The following is a 25884-nucleotide window of genomic DNA, read 5'->3' on the forward strand; positions in this document are numbered from 1 at the left end:
CTTAATTAGGTTACTTTGTAATTAAACAGTGAAGAACTGATGAAGCGAACTCAGGAAATCTTTGATGAAATGTTGGAGGAAGTGTAATTTCTTTTGTGGAAGTTTGTGGTTCATTTTTTTTTTTTTTTTTCCCCACCCCTATTCAAGCCTCAAGCTTCAAGCCAGCGTTCACTATTTCTGAGAATACGTGGAATGACGTACGTTCTGGTACAAACGAGAGGGGAAAAAAAAGAAATTGTCACATTTATTTCGATATCAAGAGTTGATTTTACATCAGCGTCTGACAATGGGTTCCTACAACAAAAAAAAGAAAAAAAGAAAAAGAAAAAAAACAAAAAAAAAACAAAGAAAAAAAACTGATTATTAACACTTTCATTCCATCTTTATTATTATTATTATTATTATTATTATTATTATTATTATTATTATTATTATTTAATAATATTCCATACTTCATCTAATAAATTATTTAAAGTCATAATGCTGAGATATGTTTTTAAAACCATTGTGGAAAAAAATATATATATATTCGTATCCCTGGCAAATACTGCCATCGAAATAAATTACACACAAGTCTAATTCACTTCCAATTCATTTGTGCAAGACGTAGCTTTTTTTTTTTTTAAAGGTTGAAAACAAGGGAAAGGCTTCTCCCCCTGCACATGTTTGTTGGCAAAATTAAAAAAAAGAAAAAGAAAGGAGACTTTTACAATCAAAAAATTCATAACCGATGAAGGCAAACGTACTGCTCACAAGTGGAAGTGTGAATATGGGCTTCTGTTCGTGTTCTCAAAGCTTCTACAACAGACAAAGTGTAAGAAGATTTCACACACAAAAAATGTGCAACCCCCTTTCTCTAAAATGTCCTCTTCGAAATGTCACTTATGGTTGCCATAATATTTTTTTTACTCATCATTTTCTTTTTCGATTTTTTTTTTTTTTTAATAATTTTTTTTCCACTTGTGGTACAGCAAAATATATTTTCTTTAGCCATCATTCTTATAAGAGTTACATGTGCAATAGAGAAAATATAAGGCCTGAGTCAGGAGTAGTGGTTCTTTTTTTTGTTTGTTTGTTTTTCTTTCGTTGCCTTTCTTTCGTTTTTGTGTAAAGTCAGTGTCAGGAGTTGTGAGACGCCGTCTGTGGGCTCGCTGTGGAGATTTGTGTCCAGCGTCTTTACATCAACAAACCCTAGGACACTTGAGAAGTTCTAGAAAATGCCACTGGCATGTTCAGGTTCGTTATGTTGTCGTCGATATAGTACAGTATATCATACAAAATGGTGGCCAGTGTGTGGACAACGCCAGCCTCCTCACAAACACTTTTGCTCGTCGAGCAGCCTGCGTGCTGCTTTTCCCACCTCGGCCCGAACAGTTTAAACCACAGATGGCTTGAAACTTGTAAAAAAAAAAAAAAAAAAAACCCAACAAAAAAACAAGTAAATGGCAAAAAACAAAGCGCATCTGTGGGTCTTTTGGAGAAAAGTCACTGCACCTAGATAAAGAAGGAGAAAGGAAATGGATCATGAGCTCAGAGGCTGGTGATGAGCTGCATTTGCCCGTCTTTGGGGGTCTCGCCGTCTGGAAGTTGACACTCGTTATCCTCGAACCCGTGCCCGCCGCAGCTCTCACTGATTTGGTAGTACGAGACGGGCTGGACGCTGTCCCCCATGCTTTTGTGGCACGGTTCGTCTGTCTCGCTGTGCCCGGACGACGAAAGAGGGCAATCGTCCTCTCCGTCATGCGGGCACAGAGACGGAGACGAGTCTCTGAGTTCAGGCATGCTCGTATACACGGAGTCCCTGTTATCGAGCGAGGCCGTGTTTCCGTTCTGCCCCGCCCCGTCTACCTCTTTCTGCTCCTCCCCGTCCTCCTGATCATGTCGCTGCCTGGCAGGTTGGCGTGATGCCTGCTTGGCACTGTACAGGAGAGAATGAGTCCGCTGAGGAAGGAGAGGCACCTCCAGGACCTCGCGGTGGTGCGGCTGGAGAAGGAGTTCCAGCGCCGGGTGGTCGGCATCGTTGACGCCGTCCTCGCTCCTGCCTCCGACGCCTCCCATCCCAGCGTTGCGGCCCGGTGGGCATCGGTCCGGGTTGGGTGGCTGCTCGGAATCGTCCTGGCACCGTGGATGCCCCCGTGGCCGTAAGTTATTGTGCACCAGCTCAGAGATGATCATCTTCTCGAAGGCGGCGTCGTCTAGTGAGTAGCTGCTGTTGAAGTTGCCGTTGAGGGGCAGCGTGTCCATGGCACTGACGTCACGGCTGTTTGTCCGAGAGTGCTGGCCTGGAATAACACACATGAGCACACTCAGGAACAGAAAAGCACTCGAAGACGCTCAAGCAAAGAAAGCATACGCAAACAGTTAATATATTAGCGGCAAACAAATTCAAAATGTAACTGTTTTACTGTTAAGGACATACAGAATTTATTCCTCCCCATCCTATCCCATGCCTCAAATCTCTCTTCTTATTATTATTATCATCATCATCATCCATACAGTAATATTCGAAATATTACTGCCGTGTTACGTCCTTAACAGTATGGCAATGGAACGAACATAAAATGACAAGCAGCCACAAAACCGTTAAAATGCACACGCATAATGCACATTGTCACACATAAAAGCAAGCCGTCACTGTAAATGAATATCAAGTGCAAAACAAGTGCCAAAGGCGGCGAACAGGCAAATGTTCATGAACCGTCTTAAAAAAATACAACAAAAAAAAATCAATGTAAGCGTGGTCAATGACGCACACACACAGCCATCTGCAGAAAATTAAGCCTATGGATGCCAGTCAGTCCTGACCACACACACACACACACACACACACACACACAGGCAGGCAGACGTGCAGGCGGGCGAGGTGCAAGGACTCACTTTGCCACCACTCACATTATGTGTGTCTGCTCAGGCTAGCTGGCCTGAGAACTGCCGACGTGCCAAAAGAAAAGTGAAACAACGGCGTTTTTTAAAAAAATCGCAGCAATGATAAACAAGTGAGAAACAGCAAAAAAGAAAGCTTTCAAACTCTACGGCTCTGAATTCAGTCCATCCTTTCAAATAGGGAATATATTTATATTCCATCGTATTATAATATATGAGATTTTACTCTATCACATTATATGCGAATTACGTTGTAACGTTATAAATGAAACACACACACACACACAAAAAAAAAAATATGTTTTTCTTAATCTTTTTGTTGTTGTTATTTTCTCCTGGGCTCTCGTGCCCTCAGATAACCCCCCCTCCCACCATCCCCCTCCCCCCACCATTAACCACGTTTTAAGCAATTCCAAAAAGTAATCGCTGCGTTTTTTGTGTTTTGTAATCTGATTGGTCTTGTTTACTTTCCCAGCAAATAAACTACAGTTACCTATTTAGAATTTTTGAGACATGAATTGAGATTCTCCAATCGTTCCGAGATAAAGAAAACAGATTTTCCGGATAAACGATGCGAATCCGAAATACAAAGAACAGACTCAAATCTTAAATAATTCATTCCCCCCGTGCATCGTAATAAATTATCTGAGTACGATCGATAAACACATGTGGATGCGTACGGAGCCGAGACGAGCGGCCCCTTTCATTGCTGTAATTATGACTTCCTTCATTGCTCATCACTTAGTTCATCTAATTAACGAGCGGCCGCGCCGGATGACTGAATTCAGGATATGGAGTGTGTAAGGGTACAGCAGCAAGCATTCACAGCATCTCTCTTTCTCTCTCTCGAAAGCCCTCGGCGTACCTCTAATGGGGGCGACCTTCAAGCTTAAAAGCTTGCATAATCTACTTCAGGCTTGTTTTGACTTCCGTGTGTGACCTCTCTAATACCGTAAATTATTTTTGCCGGTTTCATTTCCAATAGGTTCAGGACAGAGTGTTCACTTTTGTAGCTCTCTGTAGCACGTAAGAGCTAGCGGATTTGAAGGGTGTACTTCCTCTGAGACATGTAAAGGCATCTTTTCAAACTGCTGCTCATGCTGCATCACAGGGCGAGGTAACACACTCGGAGAAAAGCGTTCTCTGCCCTCTTCCGCGTACATGAGCTCAGCTAGCGTCGCCGTGATTGACAGGAGAGAAAGCGACACCGCCCACTCAGAGATCACGGCCGGTTATGCTCTCTCGGACCCAAATAGCTCGTTGTGCCATGGTTATTCGAACTCGTGATCTCCCAGTGCTATTGCGAATGTGTTTCTGTGAAATCCAGAAATGCTCTTTACGACCAATTCTGGATGTTTAATCAATCCACGTATCCGTCTAGCGCAGTGTGCTTCCTCACGCTCGTTCATTTTCTCCTCGAATGCGTCGTATTGTTTGTCAAAGCCAACAGAATGTCGCCGTTAAAGATGTACGCCGAGGGCTTACGGGCTTCTTTTGTAGTCTGGGTGGGTGTTTAAACATCTCATCAAATCATAATTACCAAGCAGGGAAAAACCACAAAATGAATTTATAACTCAAGATCAGTTACGAAAGCGAACGTACAATGTGCAGAAGGAAAATAAGAGCAGGAAATATGACAGAAATATGAGAACGCAACGAAGTAAGAAGCTCTTGTAAGAATCACTCGATTCCTTTGAAGTACGTTCCTTCAACGTATTTGATTCAGCGCTCCAGAAATATTGGCCCACAAATAAGCATGTGTTCAATACTTCATTAGCGCTTTCTTAATGACGAATGAATACAATGACTAATCCTTAAGCGCATCGGGAAATAATGAAGCGTATACGTTAACGGCCAAGTGAGTCGTATACGGTCTGATCAGGCGTTAATAATGGTAATAGTTAAAGATGAACTTATCTCATTCTGTTAATTAATATCGTGGCTCGCAGCATTAATAAAGATGATTAATATTACGGATAGTCTTTTTCGTTCTCCACTAACGAGGGATCTAAATGAAAATGTTATAATACAGACGTGGGGACGATCTCGCTCGAGGTTCCTCGGTTGGTGTTAGAGACCTAACTTCGGGTTGTGTATAAACTGTTATAAATGTTTCCTACCACAGACATATATTTCATTATATTGTATTTATATCATGTGTTATGATATCACCAGTTATTTCCAGTCCACTGATTTGATTGGTCGAGCGCCATCCCGAGAGTGCGTATATTTCCTATACCCGGATTGGGACGTTCCACTTCCTAGTTCGAAACCATTACGACAGTAGCGTTAGTGACATCATCAGCGGACATGCCGAACAAATGCGTGCGGAAGTATCGATAAATTCAGAGAAAGGAATTCTGCATTCCAAGAAGTCTCGATTACGATCTCGCGCTAGGATTTGGGAGTCCTTGCTCGTGAACACTCTCACGATTGTATATCGTTGAGAAGCCAGTCTCCGCAACGTAGAAACAAACGAGTAAAGCGTCTCCAATGCTGTTAAGGTCCGCTGTTACTCAAGTAATGTGAATGTCTTCTCGGATTGCGGTCCAGCAAAGCTATGGCCACTTTTTCATCCATCCATCCATCCATTTTCTGTACCGCTTATCCTACACAGGGTCGTGGGGAGCCTGGAGCCTATCCCTGGGGACTCGGGGCACAAGGCAGGGGACACCCTGGACCCATCACATGGCACACAACTCCACAAACGTTCACACACCACGGACGATTTGGACATACCAATCAGCCTACAACACATCACAGGACTAGAGGAGGAGACCGGAGTACCTGAAGGAAACCCCCAAAGCACGGGGAGAACATGCAAACTCCACGCACACGGGATGGAGGCGGGAATCGAACCCCCGACCCTGGAGATGTGGTGCAAACTTGCTATTCAAATCTACTATTCAAAAGAAGCGATATTTCCACAAATGTTCTGTTTGCTCCTGAAAACATTGCCCAGGATAAGAGATTCGTACGCTGGATTAACTGCTGTTCCATTTCACGTCTAGCGCAGGATATGAAGCCCCTCTAATTTGAATAGAAATGGGGGCGAGATTGCAGCAAATAGAAAGGAGGCAGCAAAAAAAAAAAAAAAAAAAAAAAAAAAAATTATTGGTGTTGTAGTGTGACACACAGTAGTCGAGATAAGAAACGTCTCTCTTGTTGATGCGGAGAAGAAACCGAAACCAGACATCAAACGAGTTTAGCTGAAGGAGAGGCACAGGGAGAAGGAGCGGGAGAGGGAGGAAGGAGGGAGGGAGGGTGAGGGGGAGGGAAGAATGAGGCGATGAAGAAAAAAAAAAAAAAAAAACAATTTTAGAAAAAGGATGACGGTGAAGCATTGCTATTGCCAGGCATTCTTGCGTTTTGTTTATGCATGTGCAATCTTTTGAATGCAGCCAGGTATTGTGCAGAGAGTGTGACTATCAGATGTGGACAGAAGTCCATAAGGCTATATCAGCATTTCACTCTATTCAGGCACTGCATCAAAGCCAGCGCTGCGGAATTTTCATACAGATGCTTTCAGAACCTGCGCCATTGCTTCTTTTTTTCTTTCTCTTCTTTGCTTCACCCATCCCCCTGTCTTCGCCCTTCACACTCTTAATAAAATGGAAGGTAAAGCATGAAGGCCAGGAGACTTATTCCAAGGCCACGGTATTCTCATTGTTCATCCGCCGCACGCCTCAGATTTACAGTGAAGCGATTGACATATCCATATAGGCCTTCCGCCGGAGAAGGCATCGGAGTAGAGTAAAGCCCAGAGACGTGGATGTAATGACAACACGCCGCATCAGCTCCTTCCTTTCTCTTCCACCCACTCTCCGTCTCGACGAGAAGCTCATCCGTTCGATTAACCGAGCGGTGCTGGCACTCGGCCACGTTTCCTCCGAGCAACCCCCTTCGACGCTTTTTAACCACTCTAGTCTTAAACAACCAGCCAATGTTCAAAGTGTGAAATATGTTGTACAATTCTGTAAAGCCATTCTCCGAATCCTCTACGTGTTTAAGCGTGATGAGATGGCTCGCAGCTTTTCATTCCATTTGGCCTCAATGGCACTCAGGCCTTCAGTTGAAAAGGCCTGAAATAGCACAAAAGCAATGTAAGAAATTTCACACACGTAACAAGAAGCTCAAATATATTCGAATACTTAAATACTTCCGGGGGGGGGCGCACGGTGGCTTAGTGGTTAGCATATTCGCCTCACACCTCCAGGGTCGGGGGTTTCCTCCGGGTACTCCGGTTTCCTCCCCCAGTCCAAAGACATGCACGGTAGGCTGATCGGCGTGTCTAAAGTGTCCGTAGTGTATGAATGAGTGTGCGTGTGTATGTGTGTGTGCCCTGCGATGGATTACCACCCTGTCCAGAGTGTACCTAGCCTTGCGCCCGATGCTCCCTGGGATAATCTCCAGGTTTCCCCGTGACCCTGAAAAGGATAAGCGGTTTAGAAGATGGATGGATGGATGGAAATCCTTCCAGGATTAGTGCTGAACTCTTGCAACCTGCTACCTTTCTCTGACGTTTCCCTGAACTCGCTGAAATCGCTCATACCCCATACTGAGTTAACACCGACGCTTATTATTTATTTCCACTTTGTCCTCAGCACTGTGTAGAATACACCTACATCTGTTTGACATCTCTGGCTTCTAACTACAGGATCCCAGAGGATTGTTTTCCTCTAAGAGATCTTAACCAGCGTGTTTGTGTTCTTTTTGTTGGAACACTATTTAGTATGTATCAGGATGCAAGCTATAGAGCGATACTATTACTTTCTCTTTTAAAATTAATACTTTTTGTATGAGGCACATTTAGACTGTGGGAATCCAGAAATCTATGATCTTTTACAGAAACTGGAGCATCCATCCATTTTCCTAGCCGCTTATCCAACACAGGGTCGCGGGGAGCCTGGAACCTATCCCACGCGACTCAGGGTATGATATAGGGGGCACCCTGGATGGTGGGGACAGCGTATCGCACTACAGACAATTTGGAAATGCCAATCAACATACAATGCATGTCTTTAGGCTGAGGGAGGAAAATGGAGTACCGAGAGGAAACCCCAGAAGCATGGGGAGAACATGGAGGCTCCATGCACATAGGTTGGAGGCGGGATTTGAAACCCCGAGCCCAGAAGCGCAGCGCAAACGTACTAACCACTAAGACACGGTGCCCCCTGGAACCGGAGCAACCGAGACCAATTGTATCTCCAGAAACCTTTCTAAATATTGCAGACCAGGAACTATCGGGGTGGAGTTTAACATACAAAATGCCACTGATTGGTCAAACTTCACAAAATCTTCACATCTGTCGCATAGTCATCAACGTACTTCTAATACAGTATGTGAAAGTTATCGATTCTAGCTTGTTTAGCAGGCACTAATAATAAAGGACTTAAAAATGGTTTATAAGGTGAAGTGTTTTGTACAGAGACGTTTATTTAACATTTAAGGAAGGAGTCTCCAGTGTCGGTGCTTTGTAGACGTCATGGGAAAGTAACATAACCAGGTGTGTTTTCTGTCTTATTAACTTCAAGAGTGAAAAAAATGAGACGCCGGTAAAAGGATTAAAAAAAAAAAAAGTACAATATCGTAATTGTTGGGAAATTGGGGTCTTCGGGACATGCTGGGATAGGACAACAGCATCACATCACACCGTCATTGACTGTTTTCCCATAATGGCACACCCTGGAGTGCTTTTTATTTTACACTATGAATTATAATGTAATAATCTGGTGGAGAACCCAGTGACTGCAATTATGACTTCTAAGCAAACAATGGAAACTTCTTCCTCTGTGGTCTGAGTTACAGCTGATGGGAACTGTGTGGATGAAGTCAGGTAAAGCCACGCTTGAATGTGGTCCTCCAAGTAAGGACGTCATCCATGATGCTGGCCAAGGGAGGATTTGGAAGACACCAGCGACAGCTACGTGCTCTAGTTAGAACACAAACAGGCAGATTGGAGCAGAGCCACATGTGAGGGCTGGTGTGAGATGAGAGAGCTGTTCTCAGCATGCACATCCCACTCCTGTGATAGACACACAGAAGACCTCCGCTCTGTACGCACAGGCAGAGAGAAAGCAGGACGAGGCCTTCACTGTCCATCACCTCACCGCTCCTGCTCTACATGAATTATTTTATTGTGTTCATTATCTATTTATAGCCACTCTCCATGTTCTAATGTGTGTGTGTTTTCCGGAGTGTGCATTACAGAGCCAGATGACTGACAGCAGCTGCCATTTAGGAGTCTGAATATTTCATTACAGGCAGAGAAATGTGAGAGACAAAGCACAGGTTATGTGTTTGTGTGTTGCAGTTTTCATCCAAGTGATGATTTACCACATCTCTATTCATGGCAAGTGACACACTGTGAAATGCCTCATAAAAGACATGCAGGTCTGTCCTATTAATAATATTGTTGTTGTTGTTGTTATCTATCCATCCATCTAGATATATTCCCTTCTTCTTCTTGATTCTATCTATCTATCTATCTATCTATCTATCTATCTATCTATCTATCCAATCACTCCATCCATATCTAACTATCTATTTATTATTATTATTATTATTATTATTATTATTATTATTATTAGCAATAGTAGTTGTATTGTGGTTGTCGCTGTTATTTTTATCTATCTATCTATCCATCCATCCATCCAGTCACTATCTATCTATTTATTATTATTATTAGCAGTAGCAGTAATATTGTGGTTGTCGCTGTTATTTTTTTAATCTATCTATCTATCTATCTATCTATCTATCTATCTGTCTGTCTGTCTGTCTGTCCAGTCACGATCTATCTATTTATTATTATTAGTAGTAGTAGTAGTAGTAGGAGGAGTAGTAGTATTGTGGTTGTTGCAGTTTTTTTTAAACCTATCTATCTATCTATCTTTCTTTCTTTCTGTCTGTCTGTCTGTCTGTCTAGTCACTATCTATCTATTTATTATTATTATTATTAGTAGTAGTAGTAGGAGGAGTAGTAGTATTGTGGTTGTTGCAGTTTTTTTTTTTTAAATCTATCTATCTATCTATCTGTCTGTCTGTCTGTCTGTCTATCTATCTATCTATCTGTCTATCTATCTATCTATCTATCTGTCTGTCTGTCTGTCCAGTCACGATCTATCTATTTATTATTATTATTATTATTATTATTATTATTATTATTATTAGTAGTAGTAGTAGTAGTAGTAGTATTGTGGTTGTTGCAGTTATTGTTTTTTTTTAAATCTATCTATCTATCTATCTATCTATCTATCTATCTATCTATCTATCTATCTATCTATCTATCTAATTGTCCATCATTCCATCCATCTATATATCTAACTATCTGTTATTATTATTATTATTATTATTATTATTATTATTAATAATAATAATAATAATAATAATAATAATAATAATAATATTGTGGTTGTTGCTTTTATTTTATTTTTTTATCCATCTACCTATCTATTGTTTATTTATTTGTTTATTTATTTTTATATTTGTTATGATTTGTGCAAATAAAAAATAAATGTATTTTTTAAGCTGCCTGTTTGCGATATAAAAAAAAAACAAAGAGCTGAGAGGAGTGTTCTTAATTATACATATGCAACAATCCGGATGTGGAGGAACGCTCCGAACGTAATCGCTATCTGTCAGACCTCACTAACATCCATCCTCTCTGCATGACCTCCTTTATCCCCCTCAACCTGTTTTTTTCCCCACTTATTTTCTCTCTCTCTCTCTCTCTCTCTCTCTCTCTCTCTCTCTCTCTCCATCATTTCATCAGGAACTGCTGCCAGATGCGACTGTCAGGCTCTGGCCGACGTAACGTTTGATGTTGGTGAGACGGCGCCAGTTAAAGCTGTTTGTTCTTGTTTTGTTTTGATGGAAGCCTGAGTCAGACGCAGAAAACACGAAGCGAGTGTCCATCACGCCGGTCCTGGCGTGTCCTCGGGAGTGAAGCAAGGTGGCAAGAGTGAAATTCGCACTCCATCTGTGTGCAGTCATCCGACTCGGACCGGATGGAGCGGTGTGAACGTGCTCGTTAGATAGAGAGGCTGGTCATAATCATTTCGTTTGAAAATTAGATTGGGAACTTTGGATGAAATATGAAGAAACTAGAAGGATCAAACCCAAAATAAATTAACAAACAAAAGGACGATGATGAGTGGAAAGCAAAACAACTTCAAAGACATCTCTAATGCTGTTAAAGAAAAAAAAGAAGAAGAAGAAGAAAAAAAAACAAAACAGTTTCCACAAAAACCCACCTAGACCTTTTTCCTCTCCCCACACACACACACACACACACACACACACACACACACACACACACACACACACACACCATGACAGATTTTCTGTGAGGAAACAGGAGGGCATGAGGCACCTGGTGAGTGGAAGACAGGCGGAGAAGGTGTGTTGCACACAATGGTTTCGGCGAGGAGGTTATTATAAGGGTTGTTAGTGTCGTGTGCTCGAAGGAGGGGGTTAGTTAGGAGATAGTTGCCAGTCATTCCTGCAGGGGGGAAAAAAACAGAAATAAGTAAGGAAGGAAAATGGTGGGAAGAGGAGAAAAAGAGAAGGATTTATCATAGTTAGCAATAAAATGTGCCCACCCACCCACACACTCGCTTCATCAAACAGGATTAATAGCAATTCTGAAGTGGTTTCCTCTGAGCATCTAATTATACTGCAGAATTATATTTAGTCTACCTGGAATAACACAACAGACTCTACAAAGCACAACACACTGCAACTGTTTATTCCACACTGTCCTGCTGATGACTTCCTCAAATATGATTGGTCAGAAGTAGCTGATTCATTTTCTACATCATTCTGGCTGTAAGGTAAACCACAGGTTTCTATCAATGCACTCATTCTACCATGTTATCGTTTCTATAGTAACAACTCAATCATTAGGAAAAAAAAAAAATGTTCATGAGCGTTGATGAACGCTTTCTTGAAGGACTATGTTTATTTAACATTTACGGATGGAGTCTCCAGTGTCTCCAGAAGCTGGTGAGGGAACGACGAGTTTGTTTATAGCTTCTGTAACGTTAACGATCTTGTTTCTAGAACGTTCCACGACATTAAATAGAACTAGAAAGCGATCCGTCGTATGATTTGATGTTCTTTCAAACATCAAAAAATTGCAATGGTGGCGAAAATGATGTGGTGTAAGAGGAATAAAACGTCACACGGTCACCCTGTTGATTATTTTCCTGTGACAGCACACCTCAACGTGTTTTATTCTTTACTTATTTGGCCTAATATCCTTCGTGAACTAACAAGCTAGCTAGCTGGTTCAGAAGTTTCTTCTTACACAGCTAGATTTTCGACCCAGAGCACCATCCATACGCGTTAATATTTATAAGTATTCATTATTGTGTATAAGTTGCTGTCCAGGTTTTAATATTCTTAATAAGATCTTCTCAACATGACATTTTTTCTTACTTCTAAACAAAATTGCGGTGTAAAAACCGCATTCCGTCCATTTTGTGTACCACACATCTTACACAATGTTATCCCAGGGTATCCCAGGGAACTCGGGGCATAAGGTGGGGGACACCCTGGACGGAGAGCCAACCCATCGCACGCACAATCACACACACACATTTACACACTACGGACAATTTAGAGATGCCAGTAAGCCTACAACGCACGTCTTTGGATTGGGGGAGGAAACCGGCGAACCCAGAGGAAACCGCCAAATGAAACTTGTGCCTCCATGGTGTTCTCAGATATATCCAGTTTCAGGAAAATTCAGTTTCAGTTGTCAGCCATTATGGAAAACGTCTTGGTTTATTACTCTAAATGAAGACTTTATTTTACGAATATGTAAATAGAGTGTTTATATGTTTTATAAAGCAATGCTGGTTATATTCCTTTGTAGTATTTGTGAGCCCATGATCTAAAATCAGCAGATATCAGAAAAAAAAAAGCTTTTCGATATGGTCTCTTTACCCTCTTCGGTGGATGTAGCTGAAAAAAAACAAACAAACCCCGGCATTAACGAAATCAATGGGCTTTTCTGGCACAGCGGACGGAAAAGTCCGGAAAATGACTGCCGTCTGTATGAAATGTGGATGTGAGCTCCGAGTCAACAGCCGAACCATTCTACCAAGTCTGTAGGCTCTACCTTGAACTGGATGAGTATCAAAATCAATGTGCTTCAGTGAGATGATAGAGCGCTGAATGAAAGAACAGATGGATGAGTGCTGCCAGCTTGAATTGCAGTTGGGTCAGCATGTGCTTTGGGTCAACAGTTGAATCTTTGTACCGAGTCAGATGGATCCGGTTTAGAAAAAAAAATATATATATAAATATATATATAAATATAAAAAGATCTCGGATGAGCAAAACCTATGGTTTCTTTTATGACATGGCTGTGAGATGAAAAGAATGTGGGATTAGAGAGACGGATATGGAGTCATGCCATCACATTTGGTGGTTGTAGAAAGAAATTTCAAGGAGTTTGTATGATATGATGGAGAGTTGGAGAGATAAAGTGGCCTTGGGCTTTTGGAGAGTAGTGTGACGGCTCGAGGTTGAAAATCCGACATTGGTGCCGTGAGCCAATTCTGCCTTTTTAAACAGTATTCTGATTACTTTAATTTCTGGCGTTGCAATTCACATCCTACATTCCAAAATGCATACTTCCATTTAGATGATATTAAATGACACTTTTAGAAAGGAAAACGATTCGATCTAGAACCGTAATGAGAGTTCTTTAGGTTGTTCGTATAGGGAGGTAAGCTAAAAGGCTTAAAGAATCCTCTTTCCCAAGAACGGAGAGAGAGAGAGAGAGAGCATTTGATATTTAATCTTATTATTATTATAAGGTTCTAACTGAATTTATGCTATAAATATGTATATAGAACTGAATACATGTGCGAAATTTCATATAACATTGTTGAGAAGGTTTATGTATGGAATAAAACACTTGGGGTGTGTCGTTCTAGGAAAATAATCAACGACAGGATGGTGTGATGAGAGCGACATATAAAGCTGAGTTTCTTTCACCACTTCAAAGTTGAATTTTTTTTTTTTTTTTCAAAACCAGCATTTCCTGAAGCGTTCATTCCTCTTTCACCACAACAATCCGCTAAACATTAGAGATTTTTATTTATTTATTAAAGAAGACACATTGCACTTTTATGTTTATAGTTATGTGGAGCACCCACTTTGTTTATCACAGCTATAAACAGTCATTTTGTTATGTTCCCAGGCGGAAAAAAAGAAGAAAAAAAAAAGCACATTGTTCCTGAGAAACCAGCAGTGTTTGTCCTGAAGCCTTTCCCATGGTGGAAAACCTAAAGGAACAGATTTAACTCTGAATGTGACGAAACACTGACACGGGAGACTCCTTACGGAAACCACTCCCATATCAATCAATGCGTTACACTGAATGTTACATTGATACATTGATTGTTAAATACTGTGTTAAATACGAACATGTTTCTGATATCTGTTTAAGTGCACCTATTATGGTTTCGAAACGTGCCTAATTTTGTTTTAAAGGTCTCATATTTACAGATTTCATGCCTCCGAGGTCAAAAAACACTTTAACGTGCATAGAATTCAAACTGCAGCATTACCTTGTGTCCCCCCATTGTCACAAACGACTCGCTAAGTGATCCGTTCTAAACTCCTTTCAGAGAGCATACTCTGCTCTGATTGGTCAGATGTCCCAGTCTGTTGTGATTGGTCTACCTATGTCAGCATGTTTCAAAAAGGAAACGCCCACTACCGTAACAGGTTTCAGCTCCGTCTGTCAGCGAGCAGCCGATGAAGACCAGAGGCGGAGCTTTTTGTTACAAACCTACGTAGGTTAGTACAGGAAGTAAAGTCTGGAATCACTAACGACTCGATTCAGCTGTTCAGAATCGGTTCCTTCTTTTAGGAGTCAATAACTCCGTTTGTTGTGAGCTTTGATTTTAGAAACTTTACATTCACAAACAGCTACGAATATAACACACTACACGAAAGGTCATATTTGAAAAACCATAATAGGTGCACTTTAAGTAGTGCGAATGAGCTGTTACTATAGAAACGATAACATGTTTGAATGTGTGTTAGAAACGTGTGATTTGAATTACAGCAGGAACTACTTACTGTCAGCGCTGCGGTTAAAGAAAATGAATCAACATGAATCTGACCAATCAAAAAACCAGAATCCTCATTAAGCAGTTTTATAAATCTGAATAATGGGCGGGGTCAAAACTGTAAGATATTGTTCTTTACTCAGACCAAACCTTACAATTCTAATAACGTCTCAATTTAATGATGGTCTTTGAGCTACAATGTTTCGTTTTGTGGATTTTTTTGGAAATGCTGGGAAAGTATTCTTTACTGCACAGTTCAAATTAGCATAACTGCATTTGGATGGAAACGGCACTGTTTCCCTTCACACCTGCCACTTTTATATATACTTAATATATATATATATATATATATATATATATATATATATATATATATATATATATATATATATATATATATATGCTCTGGCACTGTGTGTTGCCTGACGAAGCATTTTAAGGCGTTTGCCTCAGATGCTACACTGTGAGGGTGGGGTGGATGCGGGAGAGGGGTGTCTAAAGTTTAACATCATCGTCTCATCTGCAGCACTCTTGCTCGCTCTAAATAATTGATCGGTCAGGTTTTTTTATTTATTTATTTTTTTTATAAACAAGTGGTCCTTGTTTGAACCGGAGGACTGAAAGCAGCGATTTGAAACATCTGACAGATGTGATATATAAAAAATAAAAAATAAAATAAACCAACGTCTTTTGTTCATGTGTCTGAGCCTTTTATGCCTTCTGGCATGTTTTCACATTGTTATGTCTGGAGGTAAAATAAAAATATCAAACATTTTTGCTTTCTGCTTGAAAATCTAAACAAGGAGCACTGTTTCCATTAGTCTATTTCCATAAGAGTAGACGCTACATGAAACACTTACTTAAGAGGACGTGGGAACACAGGTGGGTTTTCTTTCTCAGAAGAAAGAAAAACCACCCCCTGAATTTCAGAATGAACTTTAAAACTTTATATTTCAGGTTAACGGATAAGAAAAATCACATGCAGTTACCATTTTAATACAAGCGTTCACGCTAGCAAGTGACAAAGCCACGGGTAATTCTGTGTAAGTGCGTGACATACAGTTCTGATTCGACAGCAACAACCGACATCCGAATGGAGATTTGAATAATTCTACGCAAATGAATAATTACGATTCATTAATCTGATTCAAATCTGATTCAAATGATTGGCTCCAATGAATTCTCGGGACCAATCCTATCGCTCGGGTTGCCTGTTATTCCATAAAACCCATACTCCCAATAAAACTCCTTCTAGATTTAATTCGAAGACATTTGGTGCTCAAAAATGAAAGAAAAGCCTCAGTATTCATTCATCTTCGGTTAATCCTGGTTAATTCATTCACCTTCGGTTAATCCTGGTTAGGGTTGCGGTGGATCTGGAGTCCATCTGTTTCCACCCCAAAGTATCGTTTTCATTATTCATTTTCAACAGCAACCGTCCAAAGTCTGTTATTCCACTTACACTACAGCAATTTGTCAATTATTATTTACTAATCGTTCATTAAATAACAACACGTCATGCTTTTTAGCGGTTCAAAGCTGATGAAATAAACAATAAAACCCCGCTGCTTGTCATTTTACCAAGAAAGCGGAAAGCGTAAACTCCTACAAAGCACCGTGACTGTTACAAAGCATTGACACCTGAGAGTCTTTCCATAAATGTTACATAACTCAGTCCGTACAGGAGGTTTTTTTTTTTTGTGATTGTTGCGGCCAAACAAGCTTGATTTTGCTGCGGCTTGTTTTATTTTATTTTTCCTTCAAATTATGCGATGCAATTTGCTGAGGGTTTTTTTTTTCCCCAGAAAACTACTTGAATTGGCAAAATTGCAATTGCACAGAACTGAAGTAAAAATGGAAGTTTGTTGGTAAATGAGATCTTTTAGCCGCACTTATGTTTGATGCACGTGAATGGAAGAGGGCTTTGTGATGCGGAATGCGTGATGTGATGATGTCACATGACGCCTCTTGGAACCAATCTGCGGTGATTTAGAAAAATTGCAAGCTCCTGTGAATGTTTGCTTGATTTTGCATTCAGTTTTTGAACAGCATCCTTTTAAAATTTGCTTATTGTTAGGCTTAGATTATGTTGATGGTCTGCCATACAAGTCTCTGCATGTCAGCTGTTACCATAGAAACAATAACATATTAGAACGTGAGCATTATTATTAACCTTTCGTTCATGCTACTACTGTCCTAGCCGTGCTGTTATATAATTAACACACTTTCCGACCAATCAGGGTCGAGAATTCAACTGCGCTGTGGTACAACTAAAATGAATAGACCTTCCGACCAATCACAATCGGAAATTCAATCATGTTTTAGTATAAATTTTACAGTATAATAGTATACACTTTAGCTACTACGACTTAATATCAGAATTTAAAACAAAGACAGACAGGCCACGCCCACGAGAGGCAACAAACAATCCTGAGCGCCTTTCTACTTGCTAGAGTGAACGCAGTGCGAGGTTTCAAACCTAAACTTTTATCAAACAAACAAAAACAAGTTCCTGTTACGACTGTCTATTAGAGCAGCAGAGCGCTCACCTTGGTTCAGTGTCGAGGTGCTGTTGATGTCTCCGGAGATGAAGGAAGACTCGGACTGCTTCCTCACCGTGTCGTTCCACATCCGCCTGATACGACTCTGGGACACACATGCACACACAGACACACGCTGTTAGCTACTAGCGCATGTTAAAAACCAGCACTAATTAGCGAGTGGCAGAAGGTAACAACAATCATTATGCTCTTCGGATTACAACCTCGTGCCCTCCGGGAGCAAACGCGAGAACGGCAGACGAAGAATTACCGGAAAAAAATTGACAAAAAAAAAAAAAAAAAAAAAGTAAATAAATAAATAAATAAAATGACAGAAAATCATGTTCATACTTACGGCTGAAGTGTCGGCGGTAAGACATAATTGCTAGGAGCACTATTTCATGGAAAAGCAATAACAATATACGTTGATGGCGTCGCTACAGGACTAGAGCTACGAGACGTATAAAAATATAAACCATGCTGGGGTCTATTTAGCAAAATCCAGGGTAGGTAAGAAATTCTATTACACCGAGCTTGTACAACGACATGGCTGCTAATTGACGCGGGTAAGAACACTACAGGTGTGAAGAAGAGTCACGCTGATGACACTGATGTTCGAACAGCGACAAAGGGTCTGATTCGCTAAGAACTCCATTAAGGCTAGCTAATCTGCCTGCTAGGGGAAATAAATCCAATTGATTTCCCGTTTGTTGGCAAAACCTACTAACCACAATTAGTCACCAAGAATCTCATTTAAGAGAATGATTAGGTCTGCGTCGGATGAGAAATTAACTCACGAGGCGGATTAAATGAAGAGGCGCGTCCTTGATAATTCAGCGGGAAGAGTTTAACGTGGCGTTTTCCCTTCAAGACTAATTATCCAGTGGTGTTAATAAACAAGCGGATCGTGTAAAAAGACCGCCGCGACTCAAAATGTCTGAGAAAAGTTCGTAAGTAGATACAGTGTTTGTTTGGGAGGTTTGTTTGTTTGTTTGTTTGTTTGTTTGTTTGTTTGTCAATCCCTGAGGTATGTAAGAAAATCCATTATCTGTGCTTTTCTTCCACTACGGTTTGTATCTCGGCAAGTCTTAAAATCTCAGAAAGCGTTTATTAAATCGGGCGCAAAAAAAAAACTCTCTTGCAGACCCAAAGGCGCAAAATCACTTATCACAATGAGAACGGCTGGCCTTTTTTCTTTTTTTTTTTTTTTTTTCATACATACAAAAATAAATAAATAAATAAATAAAACAAACATCCGTATTTGCCAGAACAACTACATTAAAAGCTGATGGCAGCCGGGCCGCTGATGGAGAAGTGAAAAGATGGAATGTTAAGTGCTTTACCTGAGTAGCGGAGGAGTATCGGGCCGTGGAGCGAGATGTGGACGTCTTGCCCACGCTGTGAGAGCTGTCCGGGGGCAAAGCGCCGCAGCACTGAGACTGACGGAAACACTTTCCGTATTCTTTACGCACCTGCGGGAAATGTCACGTCACAAAGTAATGCTGTTAGAAAAGTCAGAAAAGTCCACGTCATGTGATTAGTATGGAATAAAACGCTTCAGGGGTGTGCTGTAAGAGGAAAATAATCAATGAGGTACAACGTGAAGCAGAGTCACGGTTACCGTCCTGAAGTCACAGCATGGCCCCGAGTGTTTTATTCCTCTTATACCACAGCAGTACTTTTTATACATTTGTAGTTAATAAGTTTGCTGCAATAGTCGGTGTTCCCGGTGTTCGGACGCACACCGATTACATCACTTGCCCAGCGCAGCACCGCCCCCACTGTCGTTTTGCCTTTTTATAGTAATAAAAATCATTTCGGGGGCAGTGGAGGCTTGACGGTTAATAATCTGGGTTACTGATCAGATGGTCAGGGGTTCAAGCCCCATCACAGCCAGGCTCTGGGTTACTGATCGGGAAAGACAGGGGTTCAAGCCCCATCACAGCCAGGCTCTGGGTTACTGATCGGGAAAGACGGGGGTTCAAGCCCCATCACAGCCAGGCTCTGGGTTACTGATCGGAAGGTCGGGGGTTCAAGCCCCATCACTGCCAAGCTGCCACTGTTGGGTCCTTGAGCAAGGCCCTTAACCCTCTCTGCTCCAGGGGGCGCTGTATCATGGCCGACCCTGCGCTCTGACCCCAGCTGACTAACATGCTGGGGTGTATGAAGAAAAGGATTTCACTGTGCTCTAATGTATACGTGATCAATAAAGACTCATTATTTAGTCAGTTAAAGAACAGACACTACATATAAAAACTCAGATTTCATTCATCACGTAACGACAGTGAGGCGAGCTGACTGACGAGACGCTGGCGTAAGATTTGCTTTCAGAAGTTCTGCGTTTAATCCAAGCGAGTTTGTCACTGTACTGTATTTTTCCATTAAGAATAATAATGAACCCGCCACTCAGGCAACTGCTGCCCCCGAACTGAAGCTAATTCGAAAGTGTAAATGAAAAGCGTACGGCCATTCATAAGCGATTTTCAAGTGGGGGGTGGGGGTGGGGGGGGGGGGGGCACTCTCCGGAGTGTTTTATTCCTCTTACACGACAGCAGTACTTTTTATCCCCTCGTAGTTGCATTTAATATCGTCATAGCTACGTATGAAGGCGCTCTCCTGTGATTTGAATTACAGACAGAACTTCTGTCAGAGCTGCTCTTACAGACAATTAATCATCCGAACACTGACAGAGCGCTGAATATTGGTAGTGTTTTGTATATACTGAGACTTTTTTATTGAATTTTTTTTTTTTTAAGAACTCACACAACCAGTGCCTGCCAAACCCTTTTGTCCATCAAAGACATTTGCTCACTGAGTGGCTTCTTTTAGGCAGACGCACAATCTCGGCATCAAAAAGACTCATTTCACCCTCGAGAGGCCACAGCTAATGGAGCAGACAGGCAAGTGCTTGTTTTGACACCGCTGATGAATTGAAACATTAAACACAGGATAACTCGGAATAAAGTTTCCCTGCAGCCACATCTCCACCGGTGTACACATCACCGCTGGCGAGACGGAAGCTGTAGTAACGTCAAGATTCGTTTAATTACGCGCCGCCTATTAAGCATACGTCAAGGTTTCGGCCCGGTAAATACACAGGCGAACCTGGAACTGTTTTTTAAAAGTAAAAAGTGCACCCACGCCGTGGAAGTTTTTGAATCATGATACGTGAGCGAGTTTCTAATAGTCCCCAGAGGCGCATGAGGCTAATGTTATTTCCCCAATCGCGACAGCTAATCACGAGGCATAAGCTCATGTGATTGCTGCTTAATTAAATTACACAAACAAACAATGAAATCAGAAAGCGGCAGCGTGGACCGGAGAGATCGTTCCGAGACATTTTCAGGTCTGCTTTCGGTAAAACAGGAGCAGACGGAGAGGCCCAGTTTCCTTTAAACAGAGCCGAGGGAGCGATGAATGCGTCTTTTACCTTCTTCTGGAGGAGACAGTGGAAGATGAAGATGAACATCCCTTGCAGTGTGTTGAAGACGGTGAAGAGGTAGGCCATGACGACGGACGACTCGTTGAGGAAGAACAACCCGAACGACCAGGTGAGGCCGAGCAGACAGAGCAAGGCGAACGCTCCCAGCACCCATGACCTGCAGGCGCGGGAAACAAAATGGCATCGCTGTATCGTTACAGAGAAAAGAGGCAGGCTTTATTTTTGCCACCGATGACATAACGCATGACTCGACACTCCTAGCGTTGTATCGCGATATCGATAGCGTTTTAGATTCGCACGCTCAACCGATTTCCATTTCCCAAATAAATCAAAGCCACTCGCCTCGCTCCGTCCGGTGCGCTTTTCTTCACATTTTATGGCTACAATACAGCAGCTAAACGGCACGTGAGCATCCATAAATAAATAATCCCGACGCAAACCTGCAAGACTCGGCGGTTTGTCATAAGAAATGATCACTGAACAGAAAGTAACGACTTCTTACGTTTATTAGAATTTAATAAGGCAGAAAAACATGAATAAAACAAATCCGCCGGACTTGATCGAACGTCCGGACGGAAACGGATCGCTCGGAAACGCTGACGTTTCATAAAAACGTCGTTAAAATGATACTGCAATAATTCCGCACGCGAGAACGCCACCGTTTACTACAAGGCATGAAAATTTCATTTCGTAAAACCTGTGCTTGCACGACAAGGCGCCACAATATGAATAAAAAATTATCCTACGCTTGAAAATGGACGCCAGAGCACAGGTTTATCACCTGCAAGCATTTTTAAACATGTTTTATTAGCACGCAAATAAATAATATAAATAATAAGGACTCAGATCTGCTCGGAAGTCACCTATATGAGTGAACTTCACACGAAACAAATCATTATCTTTAATAATTTAGAAAGAAAAATGGAATGCATCTGGTTGGAAATAGTACACTTATAGTTTATTATTCATCTTAAAGCACACTCTTGAATTCTTGAGTAACTACAAGCGCTGGACGTTTAAGGGGTTAAAATCGAATCGGGTATCGGATGAAAATCAGTGTGAACACTAGATGATGTGACAATACGTATGAAAAAATCCACCAAGACGTAATCATTTATGTCAGGAATGAAAAGTATCAGCAGGAATTCCCACTGGGGAAGTGAGACTGGAATTGTGCACAGGCATAATGATCGTAAAGATAAAGACTCGATGGAACAATTTGATACATTTCTTGAAAACTGAGCAGTAGATATAATGAAAACAATCACATTTTTCTCCATATCTATCCAACGCTTATGAACGCAGTCCAACAGATCCCAAAAACGCCCATTAAATGTGCCGTGAAAGCAGCCTTTGACTGGATTCATTAGAATTTAGTAGCTTTACGATTTAAAAAAAAGTGCTCACTGCACACACTATAAGTGTACTAAAGTACAAGTGCAATATTCAACTGAGAAAGAAAGAAAGAAAGAAAGAAAGAAAGAAAGAAAGAAAGACTCACAAATAGTGAAAGAAAGAAATATTCCCTAGTAATTTAGGAGAGAAAAAAACTAAGGCAAAGAAAGAAAGAAAGAAAGAAAGAAAGAAAGAAAGAAAGACAGAAAGAAAGACAGACAGAAAAAGAAAGAAAAAAGAAAGAAACACTCAAATACTGAAAGAAATATTCCCTAATAATTTAGGAGAGAAAAAAACTAAGGCAAAGAAAGAAAGAAAGAAAGAAAGAAAGAAAGAAAGAAAGAAAGAAAGAAAAAGAAACAAAGAAATACTCAAATACTGAAAGAAAGAAAGAAAAATTCCCTAATAATTCATAAGAGAAAAAAAAACTAAGGCAAATAAAAAAGAAAAAAAAGAAAAAAGAAAGAAAGACAGAAAAAAGAAAGAAAAAAGAAACAAAGAAATACTCAAATACTGAAAGAAAGAAAGAAATATTCCCTAATAATTTAGGAGAGAAGAAAACTAAGGCAAAGAAAGAAAGAAAGACAGAAAGACAGAAAAAAGAAACAAACAAATACTCAAATACTGAAAGAAAGAAAGAAATATTCCCTAATAATTCATAAGAGAAAAAAAAACTAAGGCAAAGAAAAAAGAAAGACAGAAAAAAGAAAGAAAGAAAAAAAAGAAAAAAGAAAGAAAGAAAGAAAGAAAGAAAGAAAGAAAGAAGAAACAAAGAAATACTCAAATACTGAAAGAAAGAAAGAAAGAAATAGTCCCTAATAATTCATAAGAGAAAAAAACTAAGGCAAATAAAAAAGAAAAAAAAGAAAAAAGAAAGAAAGACAGAAAAAAGAAAGAAACAAAGAAACAAAGAAATACTCAAATACTAAAAGAAAGAAAGAAATATTCCCTAATAATTCATAAGAGAAAAAAAAACTAAGGCAAATAAAAAAGAAAAAAAAGAAAAAAGAAAGAAAAAAGAAAGAAAGACAGAAAAAAGAAAAAGAAAGAAATATTCCCTAATAATTCATAAGAGAAAAAAAAACTAAGGCAAAGAAAAAAGAAAGACAGAAAAAAAAGAAAAAAAGAAAGACAGAAAAAAGAAAGAAAGAAAGAAAGAAAGAAAGAAAGACTCAAATACTGAAAGAAAGAAATATTTCTTAATAATTTAGGAGAGAAAAAACTAAGGCAAAGAAAAAAGAAAGACAGAAAAAAAAGAAAAAAAGAAAGACAGAAAAAAGAAAGAAAGAAAGAAAGAAAGAAAGAAAGACTCAAATACTGAAAGAAAGAAATATTTCTTAATAATTTAGGAGAGAAAAAACTAAGGCAAAGAAAAAAAAAAGAAAGAAACGAAAGAAAGAAATAAAGAAAGAAAAGAAAGAAAGACTGAAATACTGAAAGAAAGAAATATTCCCTAATAATGTAGAAGAGAAAAAAGCTAAAGCAAAGAAAGAAAGCAAACCTTTTACGTGATTGATCAGAAGCGAGTAGCTTTCTAATTAAAAAAAGACCTCACCGCGCTCTGTACTGTCCTACAAAACGAATGCGATATTCACCTGGACTGAAAAAATGGCTGGAAATTTACCAGCATGAATTCTCGCTGGAAAAACCAACCTCGGCTGCTTCCCTCCACGTTCGGCGAATTTCACACGCGTCGCGTTAAGAACGATCGCCAGATCAGTCATAATTTCCCGAAAGCAGCATGTCACGATTTACTACAATTTCCTAGGATTTATTAGCATTCGAACTAAAACTCGCGAGCAAACACGTGGAGCTCTGACGTTACCGATGGAAAATTCCCCTGGACGTCAGGCGAGAAATTTATCAGCGAGGAATTCCCAGCGGAAAAATGCACGTTAGTCCTCCAAGCTGCTTCTTTCCACATTTTATTAGTGAAATACAACTGTTAAAACGGCTCGTAAAAGGTTCGTAAATTACGCGTGAGCGATCGGAAAAAGAAAGAAAAAAAAAAGAAAAAAATTTACATAAAATCGTTTAATTTAATAGGAAATAAGAATAAGGAACGATGTCGTAAAAATCACTAGCAGCCATGTAATATTTTTTTAAATACAAAATATGCTGCGTTTAATCTCATTTAACAGCTGTTAAAAGAACAAGGTATAAAAATATGAATAAATAAATTTGGAAAAAAAAATTCCCTTGGCTTTGAGTATAAATGTCAGAATGGAAATTTATCAGCATGAATTCCCACCACACAAACCAAAAAAAAAAAAAAAAAAAAAAACCCTGGCGCTGCTCCTGTAAGCGTGTTTGTGTTTTTCCCCCCATATTTTAATAGTGCAGAACAACAGCTAAATGGCAAGTGAAGGCCCATAAATAACTCCGACACAAATCCGCTCGGGCTCAGAAATCTGATAAGAATGCCCACAGAGCCGCGCCGCTCGATGACAGTATTTCACTCGGCTCTCGCGGGGTCTCGAGAGAGAATACATGCTGCGCAGTCGACCGTGCCCCCCCCCGCGCCCGCCCGCCCGCCCGCCCCGACCAGTCCTCCACCCCGAGACATTCCGGGAACTCTTCGTATGGATCGAATGACACGTTCGCTAGACAGGATGGCCGGTGGCCTGCTACAGCAACGTGACATGAGGGGGAATTTTTCTTATTCCCATCTCCTCTTACACACGTCGTGCAGTCATGACCTCTCGTCCCGTGTAAAAAAAAAAAAAAAAAAAAAAACACGTCTCAATTTTAACGCGCGCCACCAGGCTGTGACAGTCGGAAAATACGTCCGGACTTCTCAAGGACGGTGTTTACAAGAGGCCAAGCTCGCGCCATGACACGCTCGGCGAACACGCTCTTAACTGAGCCGCGCAAAAGGTTAATGCTTTTCCTAATTACATCCATAAACTCAAATGAGCCCCTTCGGAACGTTTAACGCAAGGCTACGCTGGGATGCGACCTTCACCCCGTCCTCGAACTGTCACCCGGAACTTTTTCCGGAGTAGGTTTTGACGCGAACTGCGCGGCGGTTTGTGTAAAAATGAGGCCGTGTTGATCGTTATCGCTCGGTAATCCCGATCGTGGGCGGTTTGAGATGGTTCGAGTCTGAGCATGCAGGCGAAACCGATTAAGACGGCGACAAGCGGCAAAAAAACGGGAAAGGAATCACAGGCTGGCGCGTCTTTGGGAAATAAATGGAGCGGCGTGAATGTAAAAACAACAGTCTTACCTGATGCTCTCCAGGCGGCTGGAGTCGGGCTTCACCGAGGTGGAGTGCTTCACCATCTTGTACATGGTCACGACCAGGAAGGCCAGATTGAGCTGTCAAAACATTGAGAACGTGGTAAGTGGACCACACAGCAGCGTTCCTTCATTTCCTGGAATCCACAATGGCGTTTAATCATTCCGATGACATGTTTATCAAGAGCAACAGACCCATTTTTATATTTGATGCGTTTGCACAAGTGAGTGTTTTCTCAGGCGAGAGTCTGAGGTCAGAGCACCACCGGGTCCCACCTGGGATTTGAACTCACAA

The 25884-nt window shown here is 40.8% G+C and overlaps 1 protein-coding gene across 11 annotated transcripts in view; it reads right to left on the minus strand.

Moving 5' to 3' along the window:
* Positions 1-219: 219 nt before the first annotated feature.
* Positions 220-25884, minus strand: part of LOC108267854 (adhesion G protein-coupled receptor L2) — a 143265-nt gene continuing 117600 nt past the window's right edge. For 5 of the 11 annotated variants that reach the window (XM_053681549.1, XM_053681550.1, XM_053681548.1 and 2 more), the window contains 6 exons: positions 25579-25670; positions 20943-21111; positions 18856-18984; positions 17522-17618; positions 11255-11383; positions 220-2282 (listed from right to left, as the gene is read on the minus strand). In XM_053681549.1, the coding sequence (XP_053537524.1) occupies positions 1531-2282; positions 11255-11383; positions 17522-17618; positions 18856-18984; positions 20943-21111; positions 25579-25670 (1368 nt within the window). In that variant the 3' untranslated portion in view covers positions 220-1530. Of the gene's footprint in view, positions 2283-2877; positions 2929-11254; positions 11384-17521; positions 17619-18855; positions 18985-20942; positions 21112-25578; positions 25671-25884 lie in introns of all 11 variants that reach the window. The other 6 variants (XM_053681552.1, XM_053681551.1, XM_053681554.1 and 3 more) reach the window with 5 other exon arrangements.

This window comes from Ictalurus punctatus, chromosome 7, assembly GCF_001660625.3.
Source record: "Ictalurus punctatus breed USDA103 chromosome 7, Coco_2.0, whole genome shotgun sequence".
In the NCBI taxonomy this organism is placed as follows: Eukaryota; Metazoa; Chordata; class Actinopteri; order Siluriformes; family Ictaluridae; genus Ictalurus; species Ictalurus punctatus.